This window comes from Gasterosteus aculeatus, chromosome 1 (assembly GCF_964276395.1).
Source record: "Gasterosteus aculeatus chromosome 1, fGasAcu3.hap1.1, whole genome shotgun sequence".
Lineage (NCBI taxonomy): Eukaryota > Metazoa > Chordata > Actinopteri > Perciformes > Gasterosteidae > Gasterosteus > Gasterosteus aculeatus.
The window spans coordinates 3,733,016-3,760,364 of record NC_135688.1 but is presented as its reverse complement, the minus strand read 5'-3'; the positions used below and the strand labels follow the sequence as shown (position 1 = coordinate 3,760,364).

The window sequence follows — 27,349 nt, the reverse complement described above, 5'->3', positions numbered from 1 at the left end:
TAAAAGCGTCAGCTAAATTACCTATAATAATGTAGTTTATACTTCATCCAAATGTAGCCTGATTAAAATGATGACAGGACACCAAGATAAATTCATTTCTCTTTAATGTGGGTTCTTTATTTCCCCCGACTGCACTCCTGGAGCACAGCCTTAATGTGTCAAATTAAGGAGGCACTTGGAACAGTGTACAAATAGCAAATACCAGTTGCTTCGCTTCACTAACTAGCACAGGATGTCATGGAATAGAGCTAACAATTACCTTAAGCTAGAAATTACATGAAGCGAACAGTTACATAAAAAACAACCGCAGTGACCCCTTCCTGTTAAACAGAAACAAAGAAGATGCACATCGGTCTCATGCTGTTCAAACCCCACACCCTTGTCGTTCCTCCAAAAAGTCCCGAAAACAATAAACTCACTCAAGCGCCGGCGCGCACGGCTCCATGCACGTGCGACCTCAACCCACAGCAGCTTGTTGCTCCCCTCTAAACGAAGCAGAGGTGCACAACCCAAGAACATACACTCAGTAACAGTCAATCAATCACAATTTACATGGTGAGACAGGTTCATTAATGTAAGAACCCTTACGCTGACCCGCTGAACAGGTATTTCCCTAACGCTGCTCCGATGCTAACCGCTAACACTGTGTCGTGTTAGTAGCCACTAGGTCGCGCTCTGCAGCTCCAAATCCCACGTGAACTCATGCCCATGTACTTAAAGGGGCAGTACGCCCTCACCCTCTGTGCGGACCATCTAGCAGTCCAAAAACCTCCCTGCCCCCACTTCACCCGGCTACACAAAGATGAAGGTTATTTAAAACAGTGCAGAGAATCAATGAATTTGCTGGTAATTACTTAGCTATTGTTCCAGGGTTACACTTCCCCAGATCCATTTTTATTTTAACCAATTCAACAGCAAGTTGCAGGCGAGAAGTTAGAAAAGGAAATGATTTTCTTCACAAAGTAAATACAATGCTATTCAAGTAGATTGTTTTTTTAAACTAATGATTTTATTGATTATTTGACATAAAATAGTTAAATATAATACAGACAGGGCAGAAAAGCAAAATATATTATCAAAACTATTTCGTCATGTAACCTTGAAGTTTCTGAATTTGATTAGTGCACTGTTCTTCAATTCAATTTTTTCTTAAACGTATAATTGTATTATTTTACGATTAAATGCAGCAGCAGCTCGACTGGTCTTCAACCTTCCGAAATTCTCCCACACTACTCCACTCCTGCGCTCTCTTCAGTGGCTACCGGTGGCTGCCCGCATCCAGTTCAAAACATTGGTGCTCACGTACCATGCTGTGAATGGATCGGGTCCAGCTTACATCCAGGACATGGTCAAACCCTACATCCCAACCCGCACTCTCCGCTCTGCATCTGCAAAACTACTCGTCCCTCCCTCACTGAGAGCAAAACACTCGACTAGGTCTCGACTCTTCGCTGTCCTTGCTCCGAAATGGTGGAACGAGCTCTCTGAAGACATCAGGACCGCAGAGAGCCTTCACATCTTCCGCCACAAACTAAAGACACACCTCTTCAGACTCTACCTCGACTAAAGACTAACAAATTGTAGCACTTAAATTGTACTTGTAACGTCACTCATCTATAGCAAATTGTAAATTGGCTTATTTGAGGAAATTGCACTTTCTTGTTTCTTGTTCTCCTGAGTTTGTACCCTATGGTTGAATGCACTTATTGTACGTCGCTTTGGATAAAAGCGTCAGCTAAATGACATGTAATGTAATGTAATGTAAATCCATGTGTCACGTGGCTTATCGCGTTGACTGGGCTCTTATTTTGAAGTCGTTTCCTTCACGCTCTCTCGCGCGCGCTCCGTGGTGAACGTGCGCGTTCTCGTGGCTGTTGTTGCTGCTGCGCTCGACGGGCTCGACTGCAGTCGGCGCTCCCTCGTCACTGCTTCAGCGCAGCCGGTGGAAGTGACTTTCAACTTTTTTGGTTTGTCACTTGACATCGTTCTGCTTTAGAAACCTCGCAAGTTGTCTCCGGATATTTACAAGAGGAAACTTCTGAAACTGTCGCGTGGAGATCCATCCTCAGAGGTAAGAGTTAGTCTGCTGTGTGTTTATTTAGATAAATAGTCTGCTGACTACAACACTGCGCAATCCGAATTGAGTCTGGATACTGTTTGTGTATCATTGGTTTTGGATTTCTGAAGGAACTTTACTGGAATACCGCGATGCTTTATAAAGACATTGAAAGAATAAAATACCTTAAATAAACACCGGATTGTTATCGTTGTATTTGGTCATTTCCCGTCGTGGAAATCTAGTTTTAGTCTCCGCAATAACATTAAGCAAACAGTTATCCAGATCCATTTGATAAAAAAAGAGTGTAGACGGGTTTTTCTAATAAAACTCAGCTAAACAATGAAGACGCAGAATGAACGAAGAAGGGCGCAGCACAGAGAGCAGCGTGGGAGGAAACGTGTGTTTGTGTTATTAATTACCGTTTTTGACATTCGTTATCTTGTCAATACATTTGCAAAATGTATTCTTTATTTTCTTAATTGTATTTTTAGCTTCAATCTTCTGGTAGGATTCATACAGTAGCCTACCAGTCGAAGGTTTTGACACACCTTCTATTTCAAGTGAAGGTGTGTCCAGACTTTTGAATTCTATACAAATATATATAATGGATGATTAGTTGTTTTTATAAAAGCGTACCTTGCTCGCTGCAGAATGTCCAGTAGCTGTTGTTACCATCCACCCCAGCAGCATGAAGCCCTCAAACGTCCTCTTTGATTGTTGCACAGGTATGATGGTGAGCTGCTGTGGTCTAATAACCTCTCAGAAGGAACCAGGTACGAACCTCCATCATTCTTTGTACTTCAAATATAAAAGACATTTCTATTGTCCAATTTCATCCTGCTTTGCACACTATTGGAGGCAGGATGCACTTCTTGGTTTTTCAGGTCTTCTGATGCAGCGGAAACAACAGTTCAGTAAAGAATAAACTTTAACAACGTAGGAAAGCATGTTGTGTTCACTGTGTTTCCATCTGCTGCTCGCTCAGTTCCTCTGAAGAGCGTGGAGGTGGAGCTGGAGGTGAAGGACCACGTGGCTACTGTGGTCTCCACTCTGAACTACCACAACCAGGAAGACAAACCACTGGAGGCTGTCTTTGTCTTCCCCCTGCCTGGAGATGCTGCCGTCTGTCATTTCAGCGCCACTGTTGGACAGACGGAGATAGTGGCGGAGGTGAAGGAGAAACAGGAGGTGAGCTGCACAGCAACGACCTTCTCTCAAAGGAGCTGTGAAACGCAGCCAGTGTTTCACTCGTGCTTTCTGTGTTTCAGGCCCGTGAGGAGTACGACGACGCTCTGAGCTCCGGTCAGCAGGCCTTCCTGTTGGAGGAGAGCGAGCAGAGTCCAGATGTATTCTCTCTGAGTGTGGGCAGTCTGCCTCCAGGAGAGAGCGCCTCCATCAGGCTGGAGTACGTCACTGAGCTGGCTGTGCAGGCCGATGAAGGGCTGAGGTTCCTACTGCCCGCTGTGCTCAACCCTCGCTACCAACCTCAGGGTAGGAAAAGCAGCCAGCAGCTTCTTCAGGAGCCCTCAAGCTTCAACTTGGAGCACAACACACCTGTACACGTCAATGGCCCCTTGTTGTCTTGGGCTTCATATCTGAACGTTTTTACCTCATTGACAGGGAGCGTTGGTAGTGAAGGGTCCAACGTCCGGGTGACCTCTGTTCCAGCCTCTCTAGTGCCCTACACTCTGTCTTTCTCTGCCCGAGTGTCCTCTCCTCGTCCTGTCTCCAAAGTAGAGTCCAGCTCTCCCCTGGACCCTCTGCAGTACCTCAACACAGAGCAAACCCAGGCCACGGTAGGTAGAGTGCTGCTGATGAATGTTTCCATCACGGAGAAGAAGAGATGTATTGGTAATGACTTGTGATGTTTGTCTGGTGAACTGCAGGTCAAGTTGGCTGCAGGACACAAGTTTGACAGAGATGTTGAACTGCTGATTTATTACAAAGACACCCACCAGCCCTCTGCGATGGTGGAGGCAGGACAGGCCTCTTCCCAGCCTGGTGAGTTTACATTTAAACTGATACATGTAGTATGGAGTTGTAATGTGTTGGGATGAATAATAAAAAGACAGATGCATGATCATTTCCTCTGTGTTCAGGCTCTCTGATGGGTGATTCAGTAGTGATGCTGAGCCTGTACCCAGAGTTCCCTCAGGCTGTGATGTCTTCAGTGGCTTCATCTGGAGAGTTTGTCTTCTTATTGGATCGATCTGGCAGTATGCATGGAGAGCGTATAAAGAATGCCAGGGTACTAATTATGTCTTATTCCTCTCATGAACACATTTATAATGTCTGTCTCTCACAAAGTGACCCTCATCTTATTCTCCTCCCTTAAGGACACTCTGCTGCTCCTGTTGAAGAGCCTGCCGCTCGGCTGCTATTTCAACATCTACAGTTTCGGGTCCAGCTTTGAACACATCTTCCCGTGAGTCACTTAGTCCAACAAAAGTGTGATTTATGACCAGTGGTGGCTGGTGGATTTATTTTTTTTGGTAGGGCCAGACAATCAGTTTCAGAAAATGCATGTACTGGTAAAATATGTTATAACATTGTTTTGTGCTAAAGCCGTGTCTCAAGTGTTCTGTATTTGACCCTGATGTGCAAAGAGCAGCATGATACAAAATGTTGCTTTGCAGCTGTGTCCTGAGAAGGGAGGGCGGTCAACTCGAGCTCATAGACGCTTCAAAACAAAGGACTTCTGTTCATGGCCTTGGTTCATATCGTATTCGGTACGAAGGTTCCGGATCCACGTTTTTACTTTATGTCAATTAATTATGATTTGGACCGGCCACTGAGGAGGATCTTGTGTGTGTGTGCTACCCTCAGCTTCACCTGGGTTCTTATCTCAACCTGCTTTGCAGCTTCTCGTAGCTGGCATGGAGAATGTCCTTCACATGTGTATAAAAACTCAGCGTTTTTACTGCTCGGGGACGCCATTACACCGAGCGCTGAGATACGTGCTGGTGTGTTGGACCTCCTGCTTGCAAGGAATAGTTAGAGCCAGATATCTGCGGAGAATTGCTCATGTAATCTTTTTCTCTTCTAAATAAATGTTAACTTTTTGACTTTAATTGATCAACGTGCTGCGATTCTTCTCATCAACCAACCCGTTGGGATCGGAGATCCTGACACATCCCAGAATGATTCAATACTAAATTCAATTCAGAATATAACTACCATAATCGTAACTATTCTAAATATAATATAATAAACATATTATATTAAAGGATAAATTCATTTATATCGAATCCTAAACATTGTGTTGAGGAAAGACCAACTCCAAAGCCCCCAAAAACGCAACACAATTAATTATTTTAGATAAAATGTCCCTGTTTTCATCCATGTCCTGGTTGTGTGTCCTCGCCGCAGTCTTGTGTGCGTCGCAGCTGCGTAGCGATGTTAACTTTAATACGCCGACGTCACGTGTGCGGTGCGCAAATATACAGCGTTATAATGTCACTCATTAACTTGACTAACTGCTTTTAGACCCGCCGCCTTTGGGACACGGCCTGAGCCCAGCGGAGAAAGGAAAAGCATACATTTATACAGATATCTTAATTTACAAATATGATCAGGTATATAATCCACGTTTCAAAATCACAAAAACTCAAATATTGACTAATTGTAAAATGTATTTTCATATTAATAAACAACAAAAATTAAAACTTTTTCCTTTTTTTTTCCATTGCTCACTGTGGGGCCACGCCCGCTGTCCTCTATGGACCAGCCGCCACTGTTTATAACTATTTTATAATACGGGTAGATGAAATCCAGCGTTCTGATTGGTTGACAGTGAGTCACAGGGTTCATTATTGAGCGATAATGTACAGTTGCTCTTCACATTGACCTGCGTGTTCCATTTCACTGCACACTCAAAGTAACAGGTTAGATTTTGCGCAACAGTTAGTTGACATTTGTTTTTAGTTCATGCACGTACGGGGACTATTTGCTTTTCTTTACATTACATTACATGTCATTTAGCTGACGCTTTTATCCAAAGCGACTTACAATAAGTGCATTCAACCACAAGGGTACAAACTCAGAAGAACAAGAAACAAGAAAGTGCAATTTCCTCAAATAAGCCAATTTTACAATTTGCTATAGATGAGTGACGTTACAAGTACAATTTAAGTGCTACAATTTGTTAGTCTTTTAGTCGAGGTAGAGTCTGAAGAGGTGTGTCTTTAGTTTGCGGCGGAAGATGTGAAGGCTCTCTGCGGTCCTGATGTCTTCAGAGAGCTCGTTCCACCATTTCGGCGCAAGGACAGCAAAGAGTCGTGATCTAGTCGAGTGTTTTGCTCTCAGTGAGGGAGGAACGAGCAGTTTAGCAGATGCAAAGCGGAGAGTTCGGGTCGGGATGTAGGGTTTCACCATGTCCTGGATGTAAGCTGGACCCGTGACCGGTAGCCAGTGAAGAGAGCGCAGGAGTGGAGTAGTGTGGGAGAATTTCGGAAGGTTAAAGACCAGTCGAGCTGCTGCATTCTGGATGAGCTGCAGAGGTGGAATGGCGGTAGCAGGGAGACCAGCCAGGAGCGAGTTGCAGTAGTCCAGGCGTGAGATGACAAGAGCCTGAATCAGTACCTGGGCAGCCTTCTGAGTGAGAAGAGGACGTATTCTCCTGATGTTGTAGAGCGTGTATCTACAGGATGTGATGTTGGGAGTCAGGGAGAGTTGGCTGTCGATTGTGATGCCGAGGTTCCTTGTGGTTAAAGTGGGCGTTAACACGGAGTTGCCAAAGTTGACAGTCAAGTCCTGCCTCGGAGAGTCTTTCCCTGGAAAGAGAAGTAGTTCAGTCTTGTCGGGGTTGATTTTCAGGTCGTGGGCAGACATCCACTGAGAGATGTCAGTCAGACAGGCAGAGATCCGTGCCGCCACCTGGGTGTCCGAGGGAGGGAAGGAGAGAATTAGTTGTGTGTCATCGGCATAGCTGTGCTAGGAGAAGCCATGCGAGCGAATGACAGCTCCGAGAGAGTTTGTGTAGAGCAAGAAGAGGAGGGGACCCAGGACGGAACCCTGAGGAACTCCCGTAGTAAGAGGACAAGGTTCCGACACAGATCCTCTCCAGGATACCCGGTAGGTTAAGTTCCTGAAGGGAGGAAATAAGGATCTGGTGGTTGACTGTGTCAAATGCAGCAGAGAGGTCCGGAAGGATGAGGACGTAGGAGAGCGAAGCGGCTCACTGTTTGGTGTCTACAACTATTTTGTGCTGAATGGCAGCTATTTACGTACTATTTCTAATTTTGCTGAGAACTGTATTATAAAAGCAACAAGGTACTTGAGGCAGTACTTTAGCTGCTTATTTAGCTACCTTATTGCTTAAATCACCACGGTGTAACCACTGACTATTGTTAAGGTCAAAGTTTTGAAATGTCCTCCCCCAATAATTGATAATGAATTAATCCTATAATGAAGGCATGCTTATGTTTAAGGATTGTAGATCATCTGTATGCTGTAAAGTTTGTGTGTTTCTGGCTGCAGTAAGAGTGAAGACTACAACCAGAAGACCATGGAAGAGGCTCTGAATAAAGTGGAAGAGATGGAGGCTAATCTGGGAGGAACTGAGATCCTTGAGCCACTTAAACACATCTACAGACAGCCCTCCATTCCCAGTCAACCTCGACAAGTAAAACACACACACACACACTTGTTGAACAGGTTGTAAAAGTATCTTTGTAGATCATCAGAGAATCATCCGGTTTAGCCAGAACCTGCTACGGTTTGTTTTTTTAACACATTCATTCTTGCTGCACCTTGTTCTTAAGAATTTACCATAGAAAACCACCTAAACACATTTACAGACCGCCCTTCATTCCCAATCAACCCTCGACAAGTTACACACACACACACACACACACACACACACACACACACACACACACACACACACACACACACACACACACACACACACTAAAACAGCAATGAAACACGTCTCTTTGAGAAATACGTTTGGATGACTCAACGCATGCTGTGTGTTTTTCCCATTGTTGCTGTGTGTAACTTTGTGTGAACTCTCCTCATCAGCTATTTGTCTTTACTGACGGAGAGGTGGGGAACACAAAAGAAGTCATAAATCTGGTGAAGCAGAATTCAGCCTCCCACAGGTTAAAAAACAAGAAGATCAACACAATTGCTAAAATAAGTCCCATGTTTAGGTGCTGGGTGTGTAAAAACCAGCCCACTGTGTTGTAGGTGTTTCTCCTTTGGGATCGGGGAAGGGGCCAGTTCTGCTCTCATCAACGGGTTGGCCAAAGAAGGAGGAGGCCACGCTCAGTTCATCACAGGGGCCGACAGGATGCAGCCCAAAGTAACACACCGCTGCCTTCATGTCAATGGAAAATCAAATCACCACCATAACATGATTACTTAAATGGTTCTTACTCACCAGGTGATGCAGTCGCTGCGGTTCGCTCTGCAACCGTCTGTGGTGGACGTCTCAGTCAAGTGGGATCTGCCGAGCGGAGTCTCTGTCACCGCTCTCTCTCCACCGATCGCAGCAGTTTTCCAGGGTCAAAGGTCACTGGTTTACGCCCAGTTCACTGGACAGGTAGGAGCGCCACCATCTGAGGCAAGGCAAGGCAATTTTATTTGTATAGCGCTTTTTATACACAAGGCAGACTCAAAGTGCTTCACATCATAACATTTCATACAATAAAGTGAAATAAAATGCAGGAATTAAAAGACAATTAAAAACAGCAAATAAAATTCCATCTTATAGTGGAACTACTCTCTGGTTTGATTTGTCAGGTGAGCGATGATGGATGAAATGGTTTGTGACACTGATGTTTCCTCAGAGTTCGGAGGCGTCAGAGGGCTGTGTGACGGTGGCGTACAGCCTGGCAGGTCATCCCTCTCAGACCCAGCTCCACTTCAGTCTCAAACCTGCAGAGGACTCTGGGTAAAGCAGCACAATTATGCATTGGGTCCTGTCCTCACAAATGTTGAGTTCATTTTCATTATTGAGATCAAATCAAAGGACCGAAGAAAGAGGAGCTCTTTGACTTTAGCGAGGAGTGAGAACCAAGGAACTGTCTGTTAAGAGAGTATTGCACTGATGCATTAAAGATCTGCTCAGTGGCTGACGCACACAATGTGCAGAGCGGCCTCGAACGTAATCATTTAGAATCCCTGTAGAATCTCTTTGTTCTTTTCACTCCTGGACGTACATGAACCCTAAAAGAAATAATTAGTATGTGTATTATAATTTTGTAAATCTGTGTTTTGTCTCTGCAGACTAACGGTCCACAGGTTGGCCGCTCGGACCGTGATCCGCTCTCTGGAGATGGAGGTGAGAGAGCCTGGAGGACAGGAAGACGCAGGAGGGAAGAAGAAGGTGGTGGACCTCAGCGTCCAATCAGGAGTGAGCAGTGTCTTCACCGCCTTCATTGCCGTCAACAAATCCAACAGCGAAGCTATTCAAGGACCTCTGCTGCGCAGAACGATTCCAACACCCAGTGAGTCATTTCCATAGAAATATAACAGAAATACAGCTGACCATGAATGAAAATTAATGTAGACAATGTTTGTTTAGTTATTGTCTCGGCTCAAATCTCAACATCAATTTCTTTTTTGTTAATCTCAAAGGGATGATGGCCTGCAAGGTTTTTATGGCGCCCTGTTCGATGAGAAGTAGGTAAAATCTGTCCTAATGTGAGTAAACCTCAACAAATCTGAATTGGAGAGAAAAGCATACTTGTGTTTTTCTACACACTTTTGAGATATTTTAAACTATTTGAACTAGTAGTAACGTAATAACGTAAAAATCCAGTAGTTATGTCTATATTTTTGGTTTGGTTCTTAGCATGGCTCATGTCTTCACCTCACGCTGTGTTTTTATGATCTCAAAGTGCCTGTGATGTCTTGTGATATGGCGCAGCTTCCTCAGATGTCTCCTAGTAAGTGTATTTCTATAAATAGACTAAATGGATGTAAACAAAACTGCATCGTCTTAAATGTTCAATCCGGCAGATTACCTGGGTTCTTGCACCATTTCAAAAGAAAAATGTAATGCTTTTTAAGACCTCAAAAAATATAATTTGAGACCCCAAAATGTCACAATTTCTTTGGAATACGCAATTTATTGCCTCCTATAATGGAAATAGAAACTCTTTTAACACACACTTGTTACAGCCGACTGAGAGGTGGCGTCTGAACTTGTAACGTCGTGCTGCAAACAATGCAGGGATTAACCTGGCCCCGCTATGGCTAGCTGCTGCAACGTATCGCCGGTGCTTTCCTCCTTTCATGTGCGACTCGACGGCTTTGAGCCCCGTGGTCCCTAATGAAAAGGTCTTTTTGCATAGTTTACACATTGCCTCATTGTTGTTTTCAATCGGCGCCAATCACCTCCTAAATGCATCCTCTTCCATCCACTTGTCGTTAGATTTGCACTTCACCATCTTCTTTGCATTTTCAACCTCACATCGACAACCGCGTAATGGCGACACGCAGCCTGACGTCAGCGTCTGTAGCCGACGTACCGTGAACAGCTATTCAAACGGCTGGTATCTGCACATTAAAGTAGATCATATTTGTAAATTACCACATTAGGTTGTGCCAAAGGCATTTAATGATTAAGTTCCATCCACTAGCTGCACCAGTGTCGCTGTTGCTGCTCTTTTCTTTATACTCTGCTTTCTCCTGAAGTGGTTAACACTTTGAGAATGTCCAAATCTTACAATTTGGGTTCCTTCCTTATTATCCTTCCTTGTATAAATATTTACATCAATTTCTTTTTTTCATCCCAAAGTGATGGGGCCTGCCTTTGGTCAAAAGACCTGTAAGAAGAAGAGTAAGTAAAACCTGTGTTAATGTTCTATGATGAAGTACAACAAATCTGGATCGGAGTTAATCGCATACCTGTGTATTTCTACAATAATAATTGTAACAAGGTATTTTTGGTTTAGTTATTAAGATGTCTTGACCTCCCGCTGTGTTTTTATTATCTCAAAGGGCAGAGGGCAGGTGGTATGCCGGAGCTTCCTCAGATGTCTCCTAGTAAGTATAAATCTAAAAAGATCTGATTGAATTTGTATGAATAGACTAAAATTTAAATAGAAGACGACAAGTTTCTGTGGCACAATTTCTCTGCTTGCTTCTTCAATGTGATAATGAATGAATGTATGAACAGTAGGAGTTATTTTGGCCCCTGTTTTGGGGGTAATTGACATAAGAAAGACGTGATTGTCTAGTGCAGCATGCGATGAAGGCTGCGCTGCGTGTGGCTACACTGTGGCATGTGTGCAATCATTTTAAATGTACTGAATCCTTAAAGGGCCGCACGGTATGGCCAGAAATCCATATCACGGTATTAAAAAAGATTCTGAGGTGTCCCGGTATATCACGGTATTGCTTTTTCAAGTAAACACATTAATTAATTGACCCCCGAAAAAGATCGGGCCGCCCGCTGACCAAATTGCCCACAACTGGCCGACGAGTTAGCTTGTTAGCGTGTTAGCGTGTTAGCTTGTTGTGGCTGTAAACAGCTGTTTGCGCTAGAAACTGGCCTGGGGGAGTTAGCTTGTTAGCTCGTTAGCTATTTAGCGTGTTAGCTTGTTGTGGCTGCTAGTGTTGCCACCAGAGACTCGGGAGACTTTGCAATACATCGTTTTCTGATGTAACTTATGTCAGATTTTCCAAAACCCTTCAAACAGACACAGCTCCTCTCTTGGGCACAAGTTGTGTTGGTGCATCTCGGGTCTCCCTCCTTTATGCTCTTTCCGTGTTGTCACGTAACCAACAGAGTTAACGTTACCTGTTGTTGTGAGCTGTACCCAGCATGCAGTTCGGCGGGGTAATTTCTTATTAATGTACAATTATTAGTGTTACAAATTGTTTATGTGTCACAAGCCGTTGTGTCGTGGTGTTTTACCCTGTTTGTTGTCGGTTATTCATTGTTGTTTTAAAGTTATAACCAGGACTCAATCTCAACACACATAACGCAAGTAGCTCCGGTCGCTTGGCGCGTTGTTGTTACTTGTCTAAAATAATTTTGCCGCCCGCTTAGGAGCAACATCGCGTGAGGAATTCGTCTGTTGTTGCTGTTGTATAACGTTCCACATCTCTTTTTTTCTTTAAGTGATGGACCAAAGTGACACACTTGGTAAGTAGCGTTATTTAGCACACGCATGCTGACTGTCGTCTTTTGTTTCACTCATGTTCCCCTCTGGGTGAATTTTAATACGCTCGGTGATTTTCTGGCTTTAAATTTAAACTTTTTATTTGTGCTGTCAATAGATTAAGAGAAATTAACTAATTAATCACACATTTTGAAATTAACTAATCTCCATTAGTGGCTATTAGACTAAATCTTACAAGTAATGAGTAATCACTTCAGAAAACGTGTATTTCAGACACTGTTGTATAATTGTTAATGTTATTTTAAACACAAAACTACACACATTTGAGCAGCTTGATCAATATTAAATAATATTAATAATGTGAATAATAATAGAACGCGTTTAGTTTGACAGCCATACTTTTTATCATCCAAAACATATAGATACTTAGCAGAACATTATTATTATTGGGTCAGTGTTTTCCATCTTTGCGTGTCACATTTTTATTTTTTTGAATAATTCCCTCATATGTCGTTCCTCTAAAATATATATATATACTAATAATATACTTCATCAGTATCAAATAGGAAAAGAACAATAGAAATTACTAAACCAAATTGATCACTCTCAGTACAATGAGCCAGAGGGATGTTTATATTTTCACTCTGATCTCTTCCTCAGAAAGCTGTCGGCCCAAACAGCCCCCCAGAGACCCTTTGCTGCAGCTGGTCTCCCTGCAGAAGGCGTCTGGCTGCTGGTTGCTGGATCCACATCTGGCTGCTGCACTGGGGAAGACCAGCGAGGAGGTGGAGAAGCCCAAGCCTGCATCGGTGGGTTGCTGTCAATGACAATAACGTTGGTTAATAATGGGACTGTTCAATGTTGCCCTTGGTGCTGAATCCTCTGTTCTCTTTAACTTTGTTTTCCCCGTTGGGTTCTATTCCATTTTGCATTGTTTGTTTTGTTGAATTAGGTGAAGCGGGACGTGTGGGCCACCATTCTGGCTCTGATCTGGCTTCATGGTTTCAAGATGGATGCTCAGGAGGAGTGGGAGCTTCTGTCTATGAAGGCTGTGTCCTGGCTGCGAGCTCAGACAGGTAAAAAGTACTAAATGAATGTCAGGATGCCAAAACTGAGTGACTTCTGGAATTGGTAGGAGGCAGCCAAGCAAGACTTTGTCCTGATATCATAAGGGTTTATATTTGTAAAAAAGAAGGTTCCTGGTTCACGTACCATTAAACAAATGTACAAAGAAGACAAATAAACCTAATCAGTTAACCTTAACAAGAGTATGGTAAGTATCCAAAACACAGACTAACATGGGGACAAAGGTGAGTTGTCACCCACTTTATCACAATGAAGTATTGATTTTCTGTTTTTAACAGGGACTCTTTATCCACAGTCTGCTGATGACGTGTTCTGTGTTTTCTTTTCTGCAGCATCATTGGTGACAGAGTGTGTGGAAGCAGGAAATGCTCTGTTGGGTTGCAACGTGCAGAAAGACGCCGTGGGGCTCTGAGGTGTTCATTTAAGGAGCTTCTCCTGCAGGATTGGTCCCCTCTGGTACATCAAAGCAGATTCACTCCATCGTGTACTTAAAATCAATGAATCCATTTTAGGTCAACTAGTGTGTAGAACAACTTTAAATTAAACTCAATTTTGAAAAACAATGTTCTTTGGTGGCTTTATTTCAGTCTTCACCGTTCTGATTCATTGTGCAGTACAAACTTTGTGACATCAAGTGTAGAAAGATATATCCTTAATAACTACTGGGTCTGAGGGGTGTTCATGCTTTAAAACAAACCTTTTACTTGAGTTGATATCTTGCTCTTGTCCAACACTAATCGGTTATTTTATACAGTGAACAAATTGCAGGTGTGTGGCTGTGAGTTGTTTGGGTTGTTGTGGCGCAGGTGTAGAGAGGGCGCGCTGGGAACCATGAGGTTGGTGGTTTGAGTTCCGGCTACCCCATGTCTCAGGTCGAAGTGTCCATGAGCAAGACACCTATCTCCTAATAGCTCCCTGGTTAAACATGTAAAATGCCATGGGTTACAAATGTAATGTAAGTCGCTTTGGATAAAAGCGTCAGCTAAATGACCTATAATGTAATAATGTAGTTCATACTTCATCCAAAGATAAAGGTTATTTAAAACAGTGCAGAGAATCAATGAATTTGCTGGTAATTATTTAGCTATTGTTTCAGGGTTACACTTAGTTCCCCAGATCCATTTTTATTTTAACCAATTCAACAGCAAGTTGCAGGCGAGAAGTTAGAAAAGGAAATTATTTTCTTCACAAAGTAAATACAATGCTATTCAAGTAGATTGTTTTGTTAAACTAATGATTTTATTGATTATTTGACATAAAACAGTTAAATGTAATACAGACAGGGCAGAAAAGCAAAATATATTATCAACACTATTTCTTCATGCAACCTTGAAGTTTCTGAATTTGATTAGTGCACTGTTCTTCGATTCAATTTTTTATTAAACGTATAATTATATTATTTTATGATTAAATCTATGTGACGTGGCTTATCGCGTTGACTGGGCTCTTATTTTGAAGTCGTTTCCTTCACGCTCTCTCGCGCGCGCTCCGTGGTGAACGTGCGCGTTCTCGTGGCTGTTGTTGCTGCTGCGCTCGACGGGCTCGACTGCAGTCGGCACTCCCTCGTCACTGCTTCAGCGCAGCCGGTGGAAGTGACTTTTAACTTTTTTGGTTTGTCACTTGACATCGTTCTGCTTTAGAAACCTCGCAAGTTGTCTCCGGATATTTACAAGAGGAAACTTCTGAAACTGTCGCGTGGAGATCCATCCTCAGAGGTAAGAGTTAGTCTGCTGTGTGTTTATTTAGATAAATAGTCTGCTGACTACAACACTGCGCAATCCGAATTGAGTCTGGATACTGTTTGTGTATCATTGGTTTTGGATTTCTGAAGGAACTTTACTGGAATACCGCGATGCTTTATAAAGACATTGAAAGAATAAAATACCTTAAATAAACACCGGATTGTTATCGTTGTATTCGGTCATTTCCCGTCGTGGAAATCTATTTTTAGATTTCTCAATAACATTAAGCAAACAGTTATCCAGATCCATTGTATAAAAAAAGAGTGTAGACGGGTTTTTCTAATAAAACTCAGCTAAACAATAAAGACGCAGAATGAACGAAGAAGGGCGCAGCACAGAGGAGCAGCGTGGGAGGAAACGTGTGTTTGTGTTATTAATTACCGTTTTTGACGTTTGTTATTTTGGCAATACATTTACAAAATGTATTCTTTATATTATTTATTGTGTTTTTAACTTCAATCTTCTGGTAGGATTCATACAGTAGCCTACCAGTCAAAAGTTTAGACACACCTTCTATTTCAAGTGAAGGTGTGTCCAGACTTTTGAATTGTATACAAATATATATAATGGATGATTAGTTGTTTTTATAAAAGCGTACCTTGCTCGCTGCAGAATGTCCAGTAGCTGTTGTTACCATCCACCCCAGCAGCATGAAGTCCTCAAACGTCCTCTTTGATTGTTGCACAGGTATGATGGTGAGCTGCTGTGGTCTAATAACCTCTCAGAAGGAACCAGGTACGAACCCCCATCATTCTTTGTACTTCAAATATAAAAGGTACTTCTATTGTCCAATTTCATCCTGCTTTGCACACTATTGGAGGCAGGATGCACTTCTTGGTTTTACAGGTCTTCTGATGCAGCGGAAACATGAAACAGTTCAGTAAAGAATAAACCTCAACAACGTAGGAAAGCATGTTGTGTTCACTGTGTTTCCATCTGCTGCTCGCTCAGTTCCTCTGAAGAGCGTGGAGGTGGAGCTGGAGGTGAAGGACCACGTGGCTACTGTGGTCTCCACTCTGAACTACCACAACCAGGAAGACAAACCACTGGAGGCTGTCTTTGTCTTCCCCCTGCCTGGAGATGCTGCCGTCTGTCATTTCAGCGCCACTGTTGGACAGACGGAGATAGTGGCGGAGGTGAAGGAGAAACAGGAGGTGAGCTGCACAGCAACGACCTTCTCTCAAAGGAGCTGTGAAACGCAGCCAGTGTTTCACTCGTGCTTTCTGTGTTTCAGGCCCGTGAGGAGTACGACGACGCTCTGAGCTCCGGTCAGCAGGCCTTCCTGTTGGAGGAGAGCGAGCAGAGTCCAGATGTATTCTCTCTGAGTGTGGGCAGTCTGCCTCCAGGAGAGAGCGCCTCCATCAGGCTGGAGTACGTCACTGAGCTGGCTGTGCAGGCCGATGAAGGGCTGAGGTTCCTACTGCCCGCTGTGCTCAACCCTCGCTACCAACCTCAGGGTAGGAAAAGCAGCCAGCAGCTTCTTCAGGAGCCCTCAAGCTTCAACTTGGAGCACAACACCTGTACACGTCAATGGCCTCTTGTTGTCTTGGGCTTCATATCTGAACGTTTTTACCTCATTGACAGGGAGCGTTGGTAGTGAAGGGTCCAACGTCCAGGTGACCTCTGTTCCAGCCTCTCTGGTGCCCTACACTCTGTCTTTCTCTGCCCGAGTGTCCTCTCCTCGTCCCGTCTCCAAAGTAGAGTCCAGCTCTCCCCTGGACCCTCTGCAGTACCTCAACACAGAGCAAACCCAGGCCACGGTAGGTAGAGTGCTGCTGATGAATGTTTCCATCACAGAGAAGAGGAGATGTATTGGTAATGACTTGTGATGTTTGTCTGGTGAACTGCAGGTCAAGTTGGCTGCAGGACACAAGTTTGACAGAGATGTTGAACTGCTGATTTATTACAAAGACGCCCACCAGCCCTCTGCGATGGTGGAGGCAGGACAGGCCTCTTCCCAGCCTGGTGAGTTTACATTTAAACTGATACATGTAGTATGGAGTTGTAATGTGTTGGGATGAGTAATAAAAAGACAGATGCATGATCATTTCCTCTGTGTTCAGGCTCTCTGATGGGTGATTCAGTAGTGATGCTGAGCCTGTACCCAGAGTTCCCTCAGGCTGTGATGTCTTCAGTGGCTTCATCTGGAGAGTTTGTCTTCTTATTGGATCGATCCGGCAGTATGCATGGAGAGCGTATAAAGAATGCCAGGGTACTAATTATGTCTTATTCCTCTCATGAACACATTTATAGTGTCTGTCTCTCACAAAGTGACCCTCATCTTATTCTCCTCCCTTAAGGACACTCTGCTGCTCCTGTTGAAGAGCCTACCGCTCGGCTGCTATTTCAACATCTACAGTTTCGGATCCAGCTTTGAACACATCTTCCCGTGAGTCACTTAGTCCAACAAAAGTGTGATTTATGACCAGTGGTGGCTGGTGGATTTTCTTTTTTTTGGTAAGGACAGACAATCAGTTTCAGCAAACATCCCAGAATGATTCAATACTGCCAGATGACAAGAGCCTGAATCAGTACCCGGGCAGCCTTCTGAGTGAGAAGAGGACGTATTCTCCTGATGTTGTAGAGCGTGTATCTACAGGATCCTGTCGTCGCAGTGATGTTGGGAGTCAGGGAGAGTTGGCTGTCGAGTGTCACGCCGAGGTTCGGTTAAAGTGGTTCAGTCTTGTCGGGGTGGATTTTCGGTGGTGGGCGGACATCCACTGAGAGATGTCAGTCAGACAGGCAGAGATCTGTGCCGCCACCTGGGTGTCCGAGGGAGAGAAGGAGAGAATTAGTTGTGTGTCATCGGCATAGCTGTGCTAGGAGAAGCCATGCGAGCGAATGACAGCTCCGAGAGAGTTGGTGTAGAGCGAGAAGAGGAGGGGACCCAGGATGGAACCCTGAGGAACTCCCGTAGTAAGAGGACAAGGTTCCGACACAGATCCTCTCCAGGTTACCCGGTAGGTGCGGCCGTCGAGGTAGGACGAGAGAAGGGAGAGAGCAGAGCCTGAGACACCAAGTTCCTGAAGGGAGGAAATAAGGATCTGGTGGTTGACTGTGTCAAATGCAGCAGAGAGGTCCAGAAGGATGAGGACAGAGGAGAGAGAGGCGGCTCACTGTTTGGTGTCTACAACTATTTTGTGCTGAAAGGCAGCTATTTACGTACTATTTCTAATTTTGCTGAGAACTGTATTATAAAAGCAACAAGGTACTTGAGGCAGTACTTTAGCTGCTTATTTAGCTAGCTTATTGCTTAAATCACCACGGTGTAACCACTGACTATTGTTAATGTCAAAGTTTTGAAATGTCCTCCCCCAATAATTGATAATGAATTAATCCTATAATGAAGGCATGCTTATGTTTAAGGGTTGTAGATCATCTGTATCCTGTAAAGTTTGTGTGTTTCTGGCTGCAGTAAGAGTGAAGACTACAACCAGAAGACCATGGAAGAGGCTCTGAAGAAAGTGGAAGAGATGGAGGCTGATCTGGGAGGAACTGAGATCCTTGAGCCACTTAAACACATTTACAGACAGCCCTCCATTCCCAGTCAACCTCGACAAGTAACACACACACACACACACACACACTAAAACAGCAATGAAACACGTCTATTTGAGAAATACGTTTGGATGACTCAACGCATGCTGTGTGTTTTTCCCATTGTTGCTGTGTGTAACTTTGTGTGAACTCTCCTCATCAGCTATTTGTCTTTACTGACGGAGAGGTGGGGAACACAAAAGAAGTCATAAATCTGGTGAAGCAGAATTCAGCCTCCCACAGGTCAAAGAACAAGAAGATCAACACAATTGCTAAAATAAGTCCCATGTTTAGGTGCTGGGTGTGTAAAAACCAGCCCACTGTGTTGTAGGTGTTTCTCCTTTGGGATCGGGGAAGGGGCCAGTTCTGCTCTCATCAACGGGTTGGCCAAAGAAGGAGGAGGCCACGCTCAGTTCATCACAGGGGCCGACAGGATGCAGCCCAAAGTAACACACCGCTGCCTTCATGTCAATGGAAAATCAAATCACCACCAAAACATGATTACTTAAATGGTTCTTACTCACCAGGTGATGCAGTCGCTGCGGTTTGCTCTGCAACCGTCCGTGGTGGACGTCTCAGTCAAGTGGGATCTGCCGAGCGGAGTCTCTGTCACCGCTCTCTCTCCACCGATCGCAGCACTTTTCCAGGGTCAAAGGTCACTGGTTTACGCCCAGTTCACTGGACAGGTAGGAGCGCCACCATCTGAGGCAAGGCAAGGCAAGGCAATTTTATTTGTATAGCGCTTTTCATACACAAGGCAGACTCAAAGTGCTACACATCATAACATTTCATACAATAAAGTGAAATAAAATGCAGGAATTAAAAGACAATTAAAAACAGCAAATAAAATTATAAATTAAAATCTTATTTAAATTATTTAATTAAAGGCAGAGGTTAAAAGTGCAATGTAGGTCAAATTTAGCAGAAGGCGAAGCTGAACATAAAAGTTTTCAGTCTTGTTTTAAACGTGGTCAGAGTTGGGGCAAGTCTTAAATCTTCAGGAAGTTTATTCCAGCTGTTTGTTGCGTAGTAACTAAATGATGCTTTCCCATGATTTGTATTTACTCTGGGAATCACTAACAGATTGGTGTCAGACGATCTTAGTGATCTTGAAGGCTTATGTAGTGGAAACATATCAGTGATGTACTTTGGCCCTAAACCATGTAGTGATTTATATGTGAGCAGTAGGATTTTGAAATTAATTCTCTGACATACTGGGAGCCAATGTAAGGATTTAAGAATCGGTGTAATGTGCTCACATTTTTTGGTCTTTGTTAGAACTCTAGCAGCAGCGTTCTGAACAAGCTGGAGCTGCCTGACAGTTTTTTTGGAAGACCTGCAAGGAGACCATTACAATAGTCTAGCCTACTAGTTATAAAGGCATGTTCAAGTGTTTCTAAGTCTTGAGCTGACATGAGCCCTCTAAGTCGTGCTACATTTTTGAGGTGGTAGTAGGCCGATTTTGTTACTGATTTGATTTGAAGTGTAAATCTGAATCCATAATAACCCCCAGATTTCTGGCTTTATTTGATGTTTTCAGGGACAGAGAGTGAAGGTGTTGGGTTACTTTAAACCTTTCTTTTTTAGCACCAAATACAATGATCTCAGTTTTGTCTTCATTTAGTTGTAGGAAATTTTGACACATCCAGTCTTTGATTTGCTCAATGCACTGGCACAGAAGATATGGGGCGATAGTCGTTTGGTGATAGCGCTACATAGATTTGGGTGTCATCAGCGTAGCAATGGTGGTCAATCTTTTTGCATGATTTGTCCTAGTGGGAGCATGTAGATGTTGAATAAAGTCGGCCCTAAGATCGAACCTTGGGGGACTCCACACGTTACGTCGGTTGTTTCTGATACGAAGTCACCAATGGAAACAAAATAGTTCCTGTCTTGTAGATATGACCTGAACCAGCTTAAGACTGTGCCTGAGAGCCCCACCCAGTTTTCCAACCTGTCCAAAAGTATTGAGTGGTCGACAGTATCAAATACAGCACTGAGGTCTAATAGCATTAATATTGAAGTTTTGCCAGAGTCTGTGTTAAGACGGATGTCATTTACAACTTTAATAAGGGCCGTCTCGGTTCTATGAAGAGGTCGAAATCCTGACTGGAAATTGTCGTGGCAGCCAGTTGAAGCCAGGAAGTGATTAAGTTGTTGTAGGACAACTTTCTCAATTATTTTACTTATGAAAGGTAGATTTGAAATTGGTCTGTAGTTGTTGATAATAGAGGCATCTAGGCTCCGCTTTTTTAGGAGAGGTTTAATAACTGCAGTTTTGAAAGCTTTTGGAAAATGGCCTGTCTGAATAGAGTTATTAACTATTTGCAATACGTCTGTTGCTAGGCAGTCAAAAACATTCTTAAAGAAGTTGGTAGGTAGAGCATCAAGACAGCAGGTGGAGGGTTTTAAATTTGTCACCGTTTCCACTAGAGTTTGAGAGTCTATGGCAGTAAAGCTTGTCATCATTGCTGTGTTACTTTTGCCTAAATAGGGTGGTGATCCAACATTTTTGTTTGAGATATTAATGGCGCGTCTGATGCCTTCAATTATATCAGCATAAAAGAACGCAAACTCATTGCATTTCTGTGTGGAATGGAGTTCAGGTGGTATTTGTGTTGGGGGGTTGGTCAGTCTGTCAACAGTTTCAAATAGGGTTTTTGCCTTATTAGTGTTGTTTTTAATGATGTTGGAGAAAAATGTTTCCCTAGCACTTTTTAAGTCTAAATTGTAGGCCCGGAGGCGCTCTTTATAGATGTCATGGTGAATGTGAAGTTTTGTATTCCGCCAGATTCGTTCAGCCTTCCTGCACTCTCTTCTCTGGGCTGTTACAACAGCAGCTTTTCTCCAGGGTGCCTTTTGCTTAATAGAACTGGTTTTAACCGTAACAGGTGCAATGTCATCTATAACATTCAAAATTTTGGAATTAAAGTTGTTTACAAGATTATCAGCATGACATGGGATTAGAGGTGGTAACGAGGAGATAACATTTTTAAAGAGTACATTAGTATGTTCATTGATGTACCATTTTTTGACAGTATTTGATTTTGATTGTGTGTCAGGAATGAAAGAAATATTAAAGAAAACACAGAAGTGGTCAGACAATGAGGGATCAGTGGAACTACTGGAACTACTCTCTCGTTTGATTTGTCAGGTCAGCGATGATGGAAGAAATGGTTTGTGACACTGATGTTTCCTCAGAGTTCGGAGGCGTCAGAGGGCTGTGTGACGGTGGCGTACAGCCTGGCAGGTCATCCCTCTCAGACCCAGCTCCACTTCAGTCTCAAACCTGCAGAGGACTCTGGGTAAGCAGCACAATTATGCATTGGGTCCTGTCCTTAGAAATGTTGAGTTCATTTTCATTATTGAGTTCAAATCAAAGGACCATGGAAGGAGGAGCTCTTTGACTTTAGCGAGGAGTGAGAACCAAGGAACTGTCCGTTAAGAGAGCATTGCACTGATGCATTAAAGGTCTGCTCAGTGGCTGACGCACACAATGTGCAGAGCGGCCTCGAATGTAATCATTTAGTCAAGAATCCCTGTAGAATCTCTTTGTTCTTTTCAGTCCTGGATGTACATGAACCCTAAAAGAAATAATTAGTATGTGTATTATAATTTTGTAAATCTGTGTTTTGTCTCTGCAGACTAACGGTCCACAGGTTGGCCGCTCGGACCGTGATCCGCTCTCTGGAGATGGAGGTGAGAGAGCCTGGAGGACAGGAAGACGCAGGAGGGAAGAAGAAGGTGGTGGAGCTCAGCGTCCAATCAGGAGTGAGCAGTGTCTTCACCGCCTTCATTGCCGTCAACAAATCCAACAGCGAAGCTATTCAAGGACCTCTGCTGCGCAGAACGATTCCAACACCCAGTGAGTCATTTCTATAGAAATATAACAGAAATACAGCTGACCATGAATGAAAATGTATGTAGACAATGTTTGTTTCGTTATTGTCTCGGCTCAAATCTCAACATCAATTTCTTTCTTTTTTTATCTCAAAGGGATGATGGCCTGCATGGCTCCTATGGCATTCTGTTCGATGAGAAGTAAGTAAAACCTGTCCTAATGTAAGTAAACCTCAATAAATCTGAATTGTAGAGAAACGCATACTTGTGTATTTCTACACACTATTCTAAACTTTTGAGATATTTTAAACTATTTGAACTTCTTGGTAGTCACATAATGTCCCGATCCAGTAGTTATGTCTGTATTTTTGGTTTGGTTCTTAGCATGGCTCATGTCTTCATCTCACGCTGTGTTTTTATGATCTCAAAGTGCCTGTGATGTCTTGTGATATGGCGCAGCTTCCTCAGATGTCTCCTAGTAAGTGTATTTCTATAAGTACGCCAAATGGATGTAAACAAAACTGCATCGTCTTAAATGTTTAATCCGGCAGATTACTTATGTTACCCTTGTAACGTCCTGACCACTTTCTCTTAATCTTTTTAACCTCAGAGAGTAATATAAATATTAATTAATAATGTTAATGAGATGAGAGTGTCATCTCTTTTAAGGCAATAGTAATGGAGGTGGCGGCTCAAAGTTACTCTGTGAGGGAAGAATAAAGTCACCTGCCTCGGCAATGACACTGTCTGGTTGGCTCAAGGAAAAGTGCTGGCTGTAAATACTATTTTCCTGGACCACATCATACTGGTGTCACAATAACAGTGTTTACTGGGTGATAAATATAAACAATCACTTTCAGGGAATTTTGTTATTAAACCAAAAATTGCCAAAGACTTTTTTTACGTGACCATGGACTGTAATTCAGACAAGAGATACAAAGATAGACAACGGCTGGTATCTGCACATTAAAGTAAATCATATTTGTAAATTACCACATTAGATTGTGCCAAAGGCATTTAATGATTAAGTTCCATCCACTAGCTGCACCAGTGTCGCTGTTGGTGATTTAAATGGTCTTTTCTTTGTCTTCTGCTTTCTCCAGAAGTGGTTAACACATTGAGAATGTCCCAATTTTACAATTTTAGTTTCTTTGTTATTATCCTTCCTTGTATAAATCTTTACATCAATCTCTTTTTTTCATCCCAAAGTGATTGGGCTTGCCTTTGGTCAAACGTCCTGTTCGATGGATAGTAAGTAAAACCTGTCTTAATGTTCCATGATGAAGTACAACAAATCTGGATCGGAGTTAAACGCATACCTGTGTATTTCTCCACACATTTCTACACTTTTGAAATATTTTGATTCATTTAAACTTCTTCTTGTTATTAATTCCTACCTTCTGATTGTATATGTATGAATATATATATATATATATATATATATATATATATATATATATATATATATATATATATATATATATATATAAATATACTCAAATTAATTTCAATAGAAGACAACACTTTTCTATGGCACAATTTCTCTGCTTGCTTCTTGCAGCTGCAATGTGATAATGAATGAATGTATGAACAGTAGGAGTTATTTTGGCCCCTGTTTGGGGGTAATTGACATAAGAAACACGTGATTATCTAGTGCAGCATGCGATGAAGGCTGCGCTGCGTGTGGCTACACTGGCATGTGTGCAATCATTTTAAATGTACTGAACCCTTAAAGGGTCGCACGGTATGGCCAGAAATCCATATCACGGTATTAAAAAAGATTCTGAGGTGTCCCGGTATATCACGGTATTGCTTTTTCAAGTAAACACATTAATTAATTGTCCCCGAAAAAGAACGAGCCGCCCGCTGACCAAATTGCCCACAACTGGCCGACGAGTTAGCTTGTTAGCTTGTTAGCGTGTTAGCTTGTTGTGGCTGTAAACAGCTGTTTGCGCTAGAAACTGGCCTGGGGGAGTTAGCTTGTTAGCTCGTTAGCTATTTAGCGTGTTAGCTTGTTGTGGCTGCTAGTGTTGCCACCAGAGACTCGGAAGACTTTGCAATACATCGTTTTCTGATGTAACTTATGTCAGATTTTCCAAAACCCTTCAAACAGACACAGCTCCTCTCTTGGGCACAAGTTGTGTTGGTGCATCTCGGGTCTCCCTCCTTTATGCTCTTTCCGTGTTGTCACGTAACCAACAGAGTTAACGTTACCTGTTGTTGTGAGCTGTACCCAGCATGCAGTTCGGCGGGGTAATTTCTTATAAATGTACAATTATTAGTGTTACATTGTTTGTTGTTTATGTGTCACAAGCCGTTGTGTCGTGGTGTTTTACCCTGTTTGTTGTCGGTTATCCATTGTTGTTTTAAAGTTATAACCACGACTCAATCTCAACACACATAACACAAGTAGCTCCGGTCGCTTGGCGCGTTGTTGTTACGTGTCTAAAATAATTTTGCCGCCCGCTTAGGAGCAACATCGCGTTACACCGGTATGAACGGAGCGTGAGGAATTCGTACCGTATGAAAACCATATACCGGTATACCGTCCAGCTCTAAATCCTTCATACATGTACATGGATACATACGGAGCACGCGGCACGTACTTCTGTTTGGTGGAGTTCTCATGACACTGTACCAGTGTCGCTGTGGATGATTTACATTTTCTTTCCTCTGTAATCTGGTTCCTCCTGAAGTGGTTAACACATTGAGAATGTCCCAATCTGAGTTCCTTCCTTGTTATTACTGTTGTTGCTGTTGTATAACGTTCAACATCTCTTTTTTTCTTTAAGTGATGGACCAAAGTGACACACTTGGTAAGTAGAGTTATTTAGCACACGCCTGCTGACTCTCGTCTTTTGTTTCACTCATGTTCCCCTCTGGGTGAATTGTAATACGCTCGGTGATTTTCTGGCTTTAAATTTAAACTTTTTATTCGGGCTGTCAATAAGATTAAGAGAAATTAATTAATCACACATTTTGAAATGAACTAATCTCCATTAGTGGCTATTAGACTAAATCTTACAAGTAATGAGTAATCACTTCAGAAAACGTGTATTTCAGACACTGTTGTTTAATTGTTAATGTTATTTTAAACACAAAACTACACACATTTGATCATCTTGATCAATATTAAATAATATTAATAATGTGAATTCTTAAAACACGTTTAGTTTGACAGCCATACTTTTTATCATTCAAAACATATAGATACTTAGCAGAACATTATTATTATTGGGTCAGTGTTTTCCATCTTTGCATGTCACATTTTTATTTTTTTGAATAATTCCCTCATATGTCGTTCCTCTAAAAAATATATATATATATATATATATATATATATATATACTAATAATATACTAATAATATACTTCATCAGTATCAAATAGGAAGAGAACAATGGAAATTACTAAACCAAATTGATCACTCTCAGTACAATGAGCCAGAGGGATTTTTATATTTTCACTCTGATCTCTTCCTCAGAAAGCTGTCGGCCCAAACAGCCCCCCAGAGACCCTTTGCTGCAGCTGGTCTCCCTGCAGAAGGCGTCTGGCTGCTGGTTGCTGGATCCACATCTGGCTGCTGCACTGGGGAAGACCAGCGAGGAGGTGGAGAAGCCCAAGCCTGCATCGGTGGGTTGCTGTCAATGACAATAACATTGGTTAATAATGGGACTGTTCAATGTTGCCCTTGGTGCTGAATCCTCTGTTCTCTTTAACTTTGTTTTCCCCGTTGGGTTCTATTCCATTTTGCATTGTTTGTTTTGTTGTATTAGGTCAAGCAGGACGTGTGGGCCACCATTCTGGCTCTGATTTGGCTTCATGGTTTCAAGATGGATGCTCAGGAGGAGTGGGAGCTTCTGTCTATGAAGGCTGTGTCCTGGCTGCGAGCTCAGAAAGGTAAAAAGAAAAATATGAAGTATTGATCTGATGTTTTTAAAAGTCACTGCTTATCCACAGTCTGCTGATGACGTGTTCTGTGTTTTATTTTCTGCAGCATCATTGGTGATGGAGTGTGTGGAAGCAGGAAATGCTCTGTTGGGTTGCAACGTGCAGAAAGACGCCGTGGGGCTCTGAGGTGTTCATTGAAGGAGCTTCTCCTGCAGGATTGGTTCAACGTGACTCCCTCCTGCCACCTTTACCTAACAAACAATGCATTTTTAAAGGTTGTCGTGAGGTGCGCAGCTTGTTTAGGCCCTTGGTACACAAATGTTTGATTTATATTAGGAATATTTTTTAATGGACCAATCAATCACTGCTCCAACCTTCTCTCATCCTTCATCTCAGTAATGCTGCTCTAAATACTGCCTCACTTGGTCTTTTCCTGCCACCTGGTGGTTTGAATGTGTATGATTTCCAGCATAAACAGATATATGCACACATGCACTGAAAGAGCTTCAGCTTCATGTAATCCTTCCTGCTGTCTGTACCTGCCGTCAAAGATCCTTCACTATTGCGCCTGTAATGACAGTTATAGGGGACAAAATTCAGTCTTCGCTTTATAAAATACAATTAGAGGGTATCTGAACGGAACATGCGGTTTCAGTAGAGTTTCTTAATGATATAATGTGTTTCATATCTTAGGTTTTAATAGGCCTTTGTGGTACATCAAGCTGAGCTTTGTCTGAGAAAACCAAAAATAAACCTTTCCATCTACCTTGAACGAATAGTTTTGTTTTGTAGTAAATGATTTGTTAAGCCCTGGCTTGAGAATTGTTTTGTGTGAGGATTTAATAAGAGATGTGTTAACACGATACAGGTGTTTATAAGCTCATTGATGGTAAGAAATAATTTGACACGTCATAATACGAAAACTATTGAGACTGAAAACTTTTGATGTGTAAGAAGTATCTTGTTGCTGAGTAAATGTACTAAAGTGTAGAAATACAAGTAAAAGTCATGAAAAAAAAGTACATCAAAAGTAAGAGTATTGCATGTCCCATTTAAGGATAATATATGTATATTTTATTAATGGATTCTAGCCATTAGGGAAATTATTGAATGTTG

At 42.5% G+C, this 27,349-nt stretch overlaps 2 protein-coding genes across 8 annotated transcripts; both read left to right on the top strand.

Annotated features, from left to right (window-relative positions):
• Window positions 1–1,413: 1,413 nt before the first annotated feature.
• LOC120826816 (von Willebrand factor A domain-containing protein 5A) lies at window positions 1,414–13,787 on the top strand. 4 transcript variants are annotated; one of them, XM_078108052.1, is made up of 22 exons: window positions 1,414–2,071; window positions 2,785–2,832; window positions 3,045–3,247; window positions 3,328–3,550; window positions 3,680–3,855; window positions 3,946–4,060; window positions 4,159–4,307; window positions 4,396–4,484; window positions 7,538–7,682; window positions 8,084–8,163; window positions 8,252–8,366; window positions 8,448–8,606; window positions 8,854–8,957; window positions 9,293–9,513; window positions 9,644–9,688; window positions 9,907–9,954; window positions 10,809–10,850; window positions 11,012–11,056; window positions 12,138–12,161; window positions 12,799–12,947; window positions 13,091–13,214; window positions 13,557–13,787. In XM_078108052.1, the coding sequence occupies exons 2-22, from the start codon at window positions 2,787–2,789 to the stop codon at window positions 13,634–13,636; spliced, it is 2,382 nt and encodes a 793-aa protein (XP_077964178.1). In that variant the 5' UTR covers window positions 1,414–2,071; window positions 2,785–2,786; the 3' UTR covers window positions 13,637–13,787. The 4 variants fall into 4 exon arrangements, with proteins under 4 accessions (XP_077964178.1, XP_077964188.1, XP_077964193.1 ...); XM_078108062.1 differs by lacking the exon at window positions 9,907–9,954; XM_078108067.1 differs by lacking the exons at window positions 10,809–10,850; window positions 11,012–11,056 and having other exon boundaries at window positions 1,834–2,071.
• Window positions 13,788–14,655: 868 nt separating this feature from the next.
• On the top strand, window positions 14,656–27,005 carry LOC120826773 (von Willebrand factor A domain-containing protein 5A). 4 transcript variants are annotated; one of them, XM_078108080.1, is made up of 21 exons: window positions 14,656–14,939; window positions 15,654–15,701; window positions 15,918–16,120; window positions 16,201–16,423; window positions 16,551–16,726; window positions 16,817–16,931; window positions 17,030–17,178; window positions 17,267–17,355; window positions 18,382–18,526; window positions 18,667–18,746; window positions 18,835–18,949; window positions 19,031–19,189; window positions 21,705–21,808; window positions 22,148–22,368; window positions 22,500–22,544; window positions 22,774–22,821; window positions 23,553–23,594; window positions 25,136–25,159; window positions 25,827–25,975; window positions 26,119–26,242; window positions 26,340–27,005. In XM_078108080.1, exons 2-21 carry the CDS (start codon window positions 15,656–15,658, stop codon window positions 26,417–26,419), a joined length of 2,337 nt encoding a protein of 778 aa, XP_077964206.1. In that variant the 5' UTR covers window positions 14,656–14,939; window positions 15,654–15,655; the 3' UTR covers window positions 26,420–27,005. The 4 variants fall into 4 exon arrangements, with proteins under 4 accessions (XP_077964206.1, XP_077964217.1, XP_077964213.1 ...); XM_078108091.1 differs by lacking the exon at window positions 23,553–23,594; XM_078108087.1 differs by lacking the exon at window positions 25,136–25,159.
• The last annotated feature ends 344 nt before the right edge of the window (window positions 27,006–27,349 follow it).

Excerpts from the sequence above, each read along its gene's own strand:
- LOC120826773 (XM_078108080.1), top strand. The coding sequence starts at position 15,656 with ATGATGGTGAGCTGCTGTGGTCTAATAACCTCTCAGAAGGAACCAG. Across the intron at positions 18,527-18,666 it reads TTCCCAGTCAACCTCGACAA|CTATTTGTCTTTACTGACGG; the intron begins GTAACACACACA and ends TCTCCTCATCAG. Across the intron at positions 22,545-22,773 it reads GGCATTCTGTTCGATGAGAA|TGCCTGTGATGTCTTGTGAT; the intron begins GTAAGTAAAACC and ends ATGATCTCAAAG.
- LOC120826816 (XM_078108052.1), top strand. The coding sequence starts at position 2,787 with ATGATGGTGAGCTGCTGTGGTCTAATAACCTCTCAGAAGGAACCAG. Across the intron at positions 8,367-8,447 it reads CCGACAGGATGCAGCCCAAA|GTGATGCAGTCGCTGCGGTT; the intron begins GTAACACACCGC and ends CTTACTCACCAG. Across the intron at positions 12,948-13,090 it reads AGAAGCCCAAGCCTGCATCG|GTGAAGCGGGACGTGTGGGC; the intron begins GTGGGTTGCTGT and ends TTGTTGAATTAG.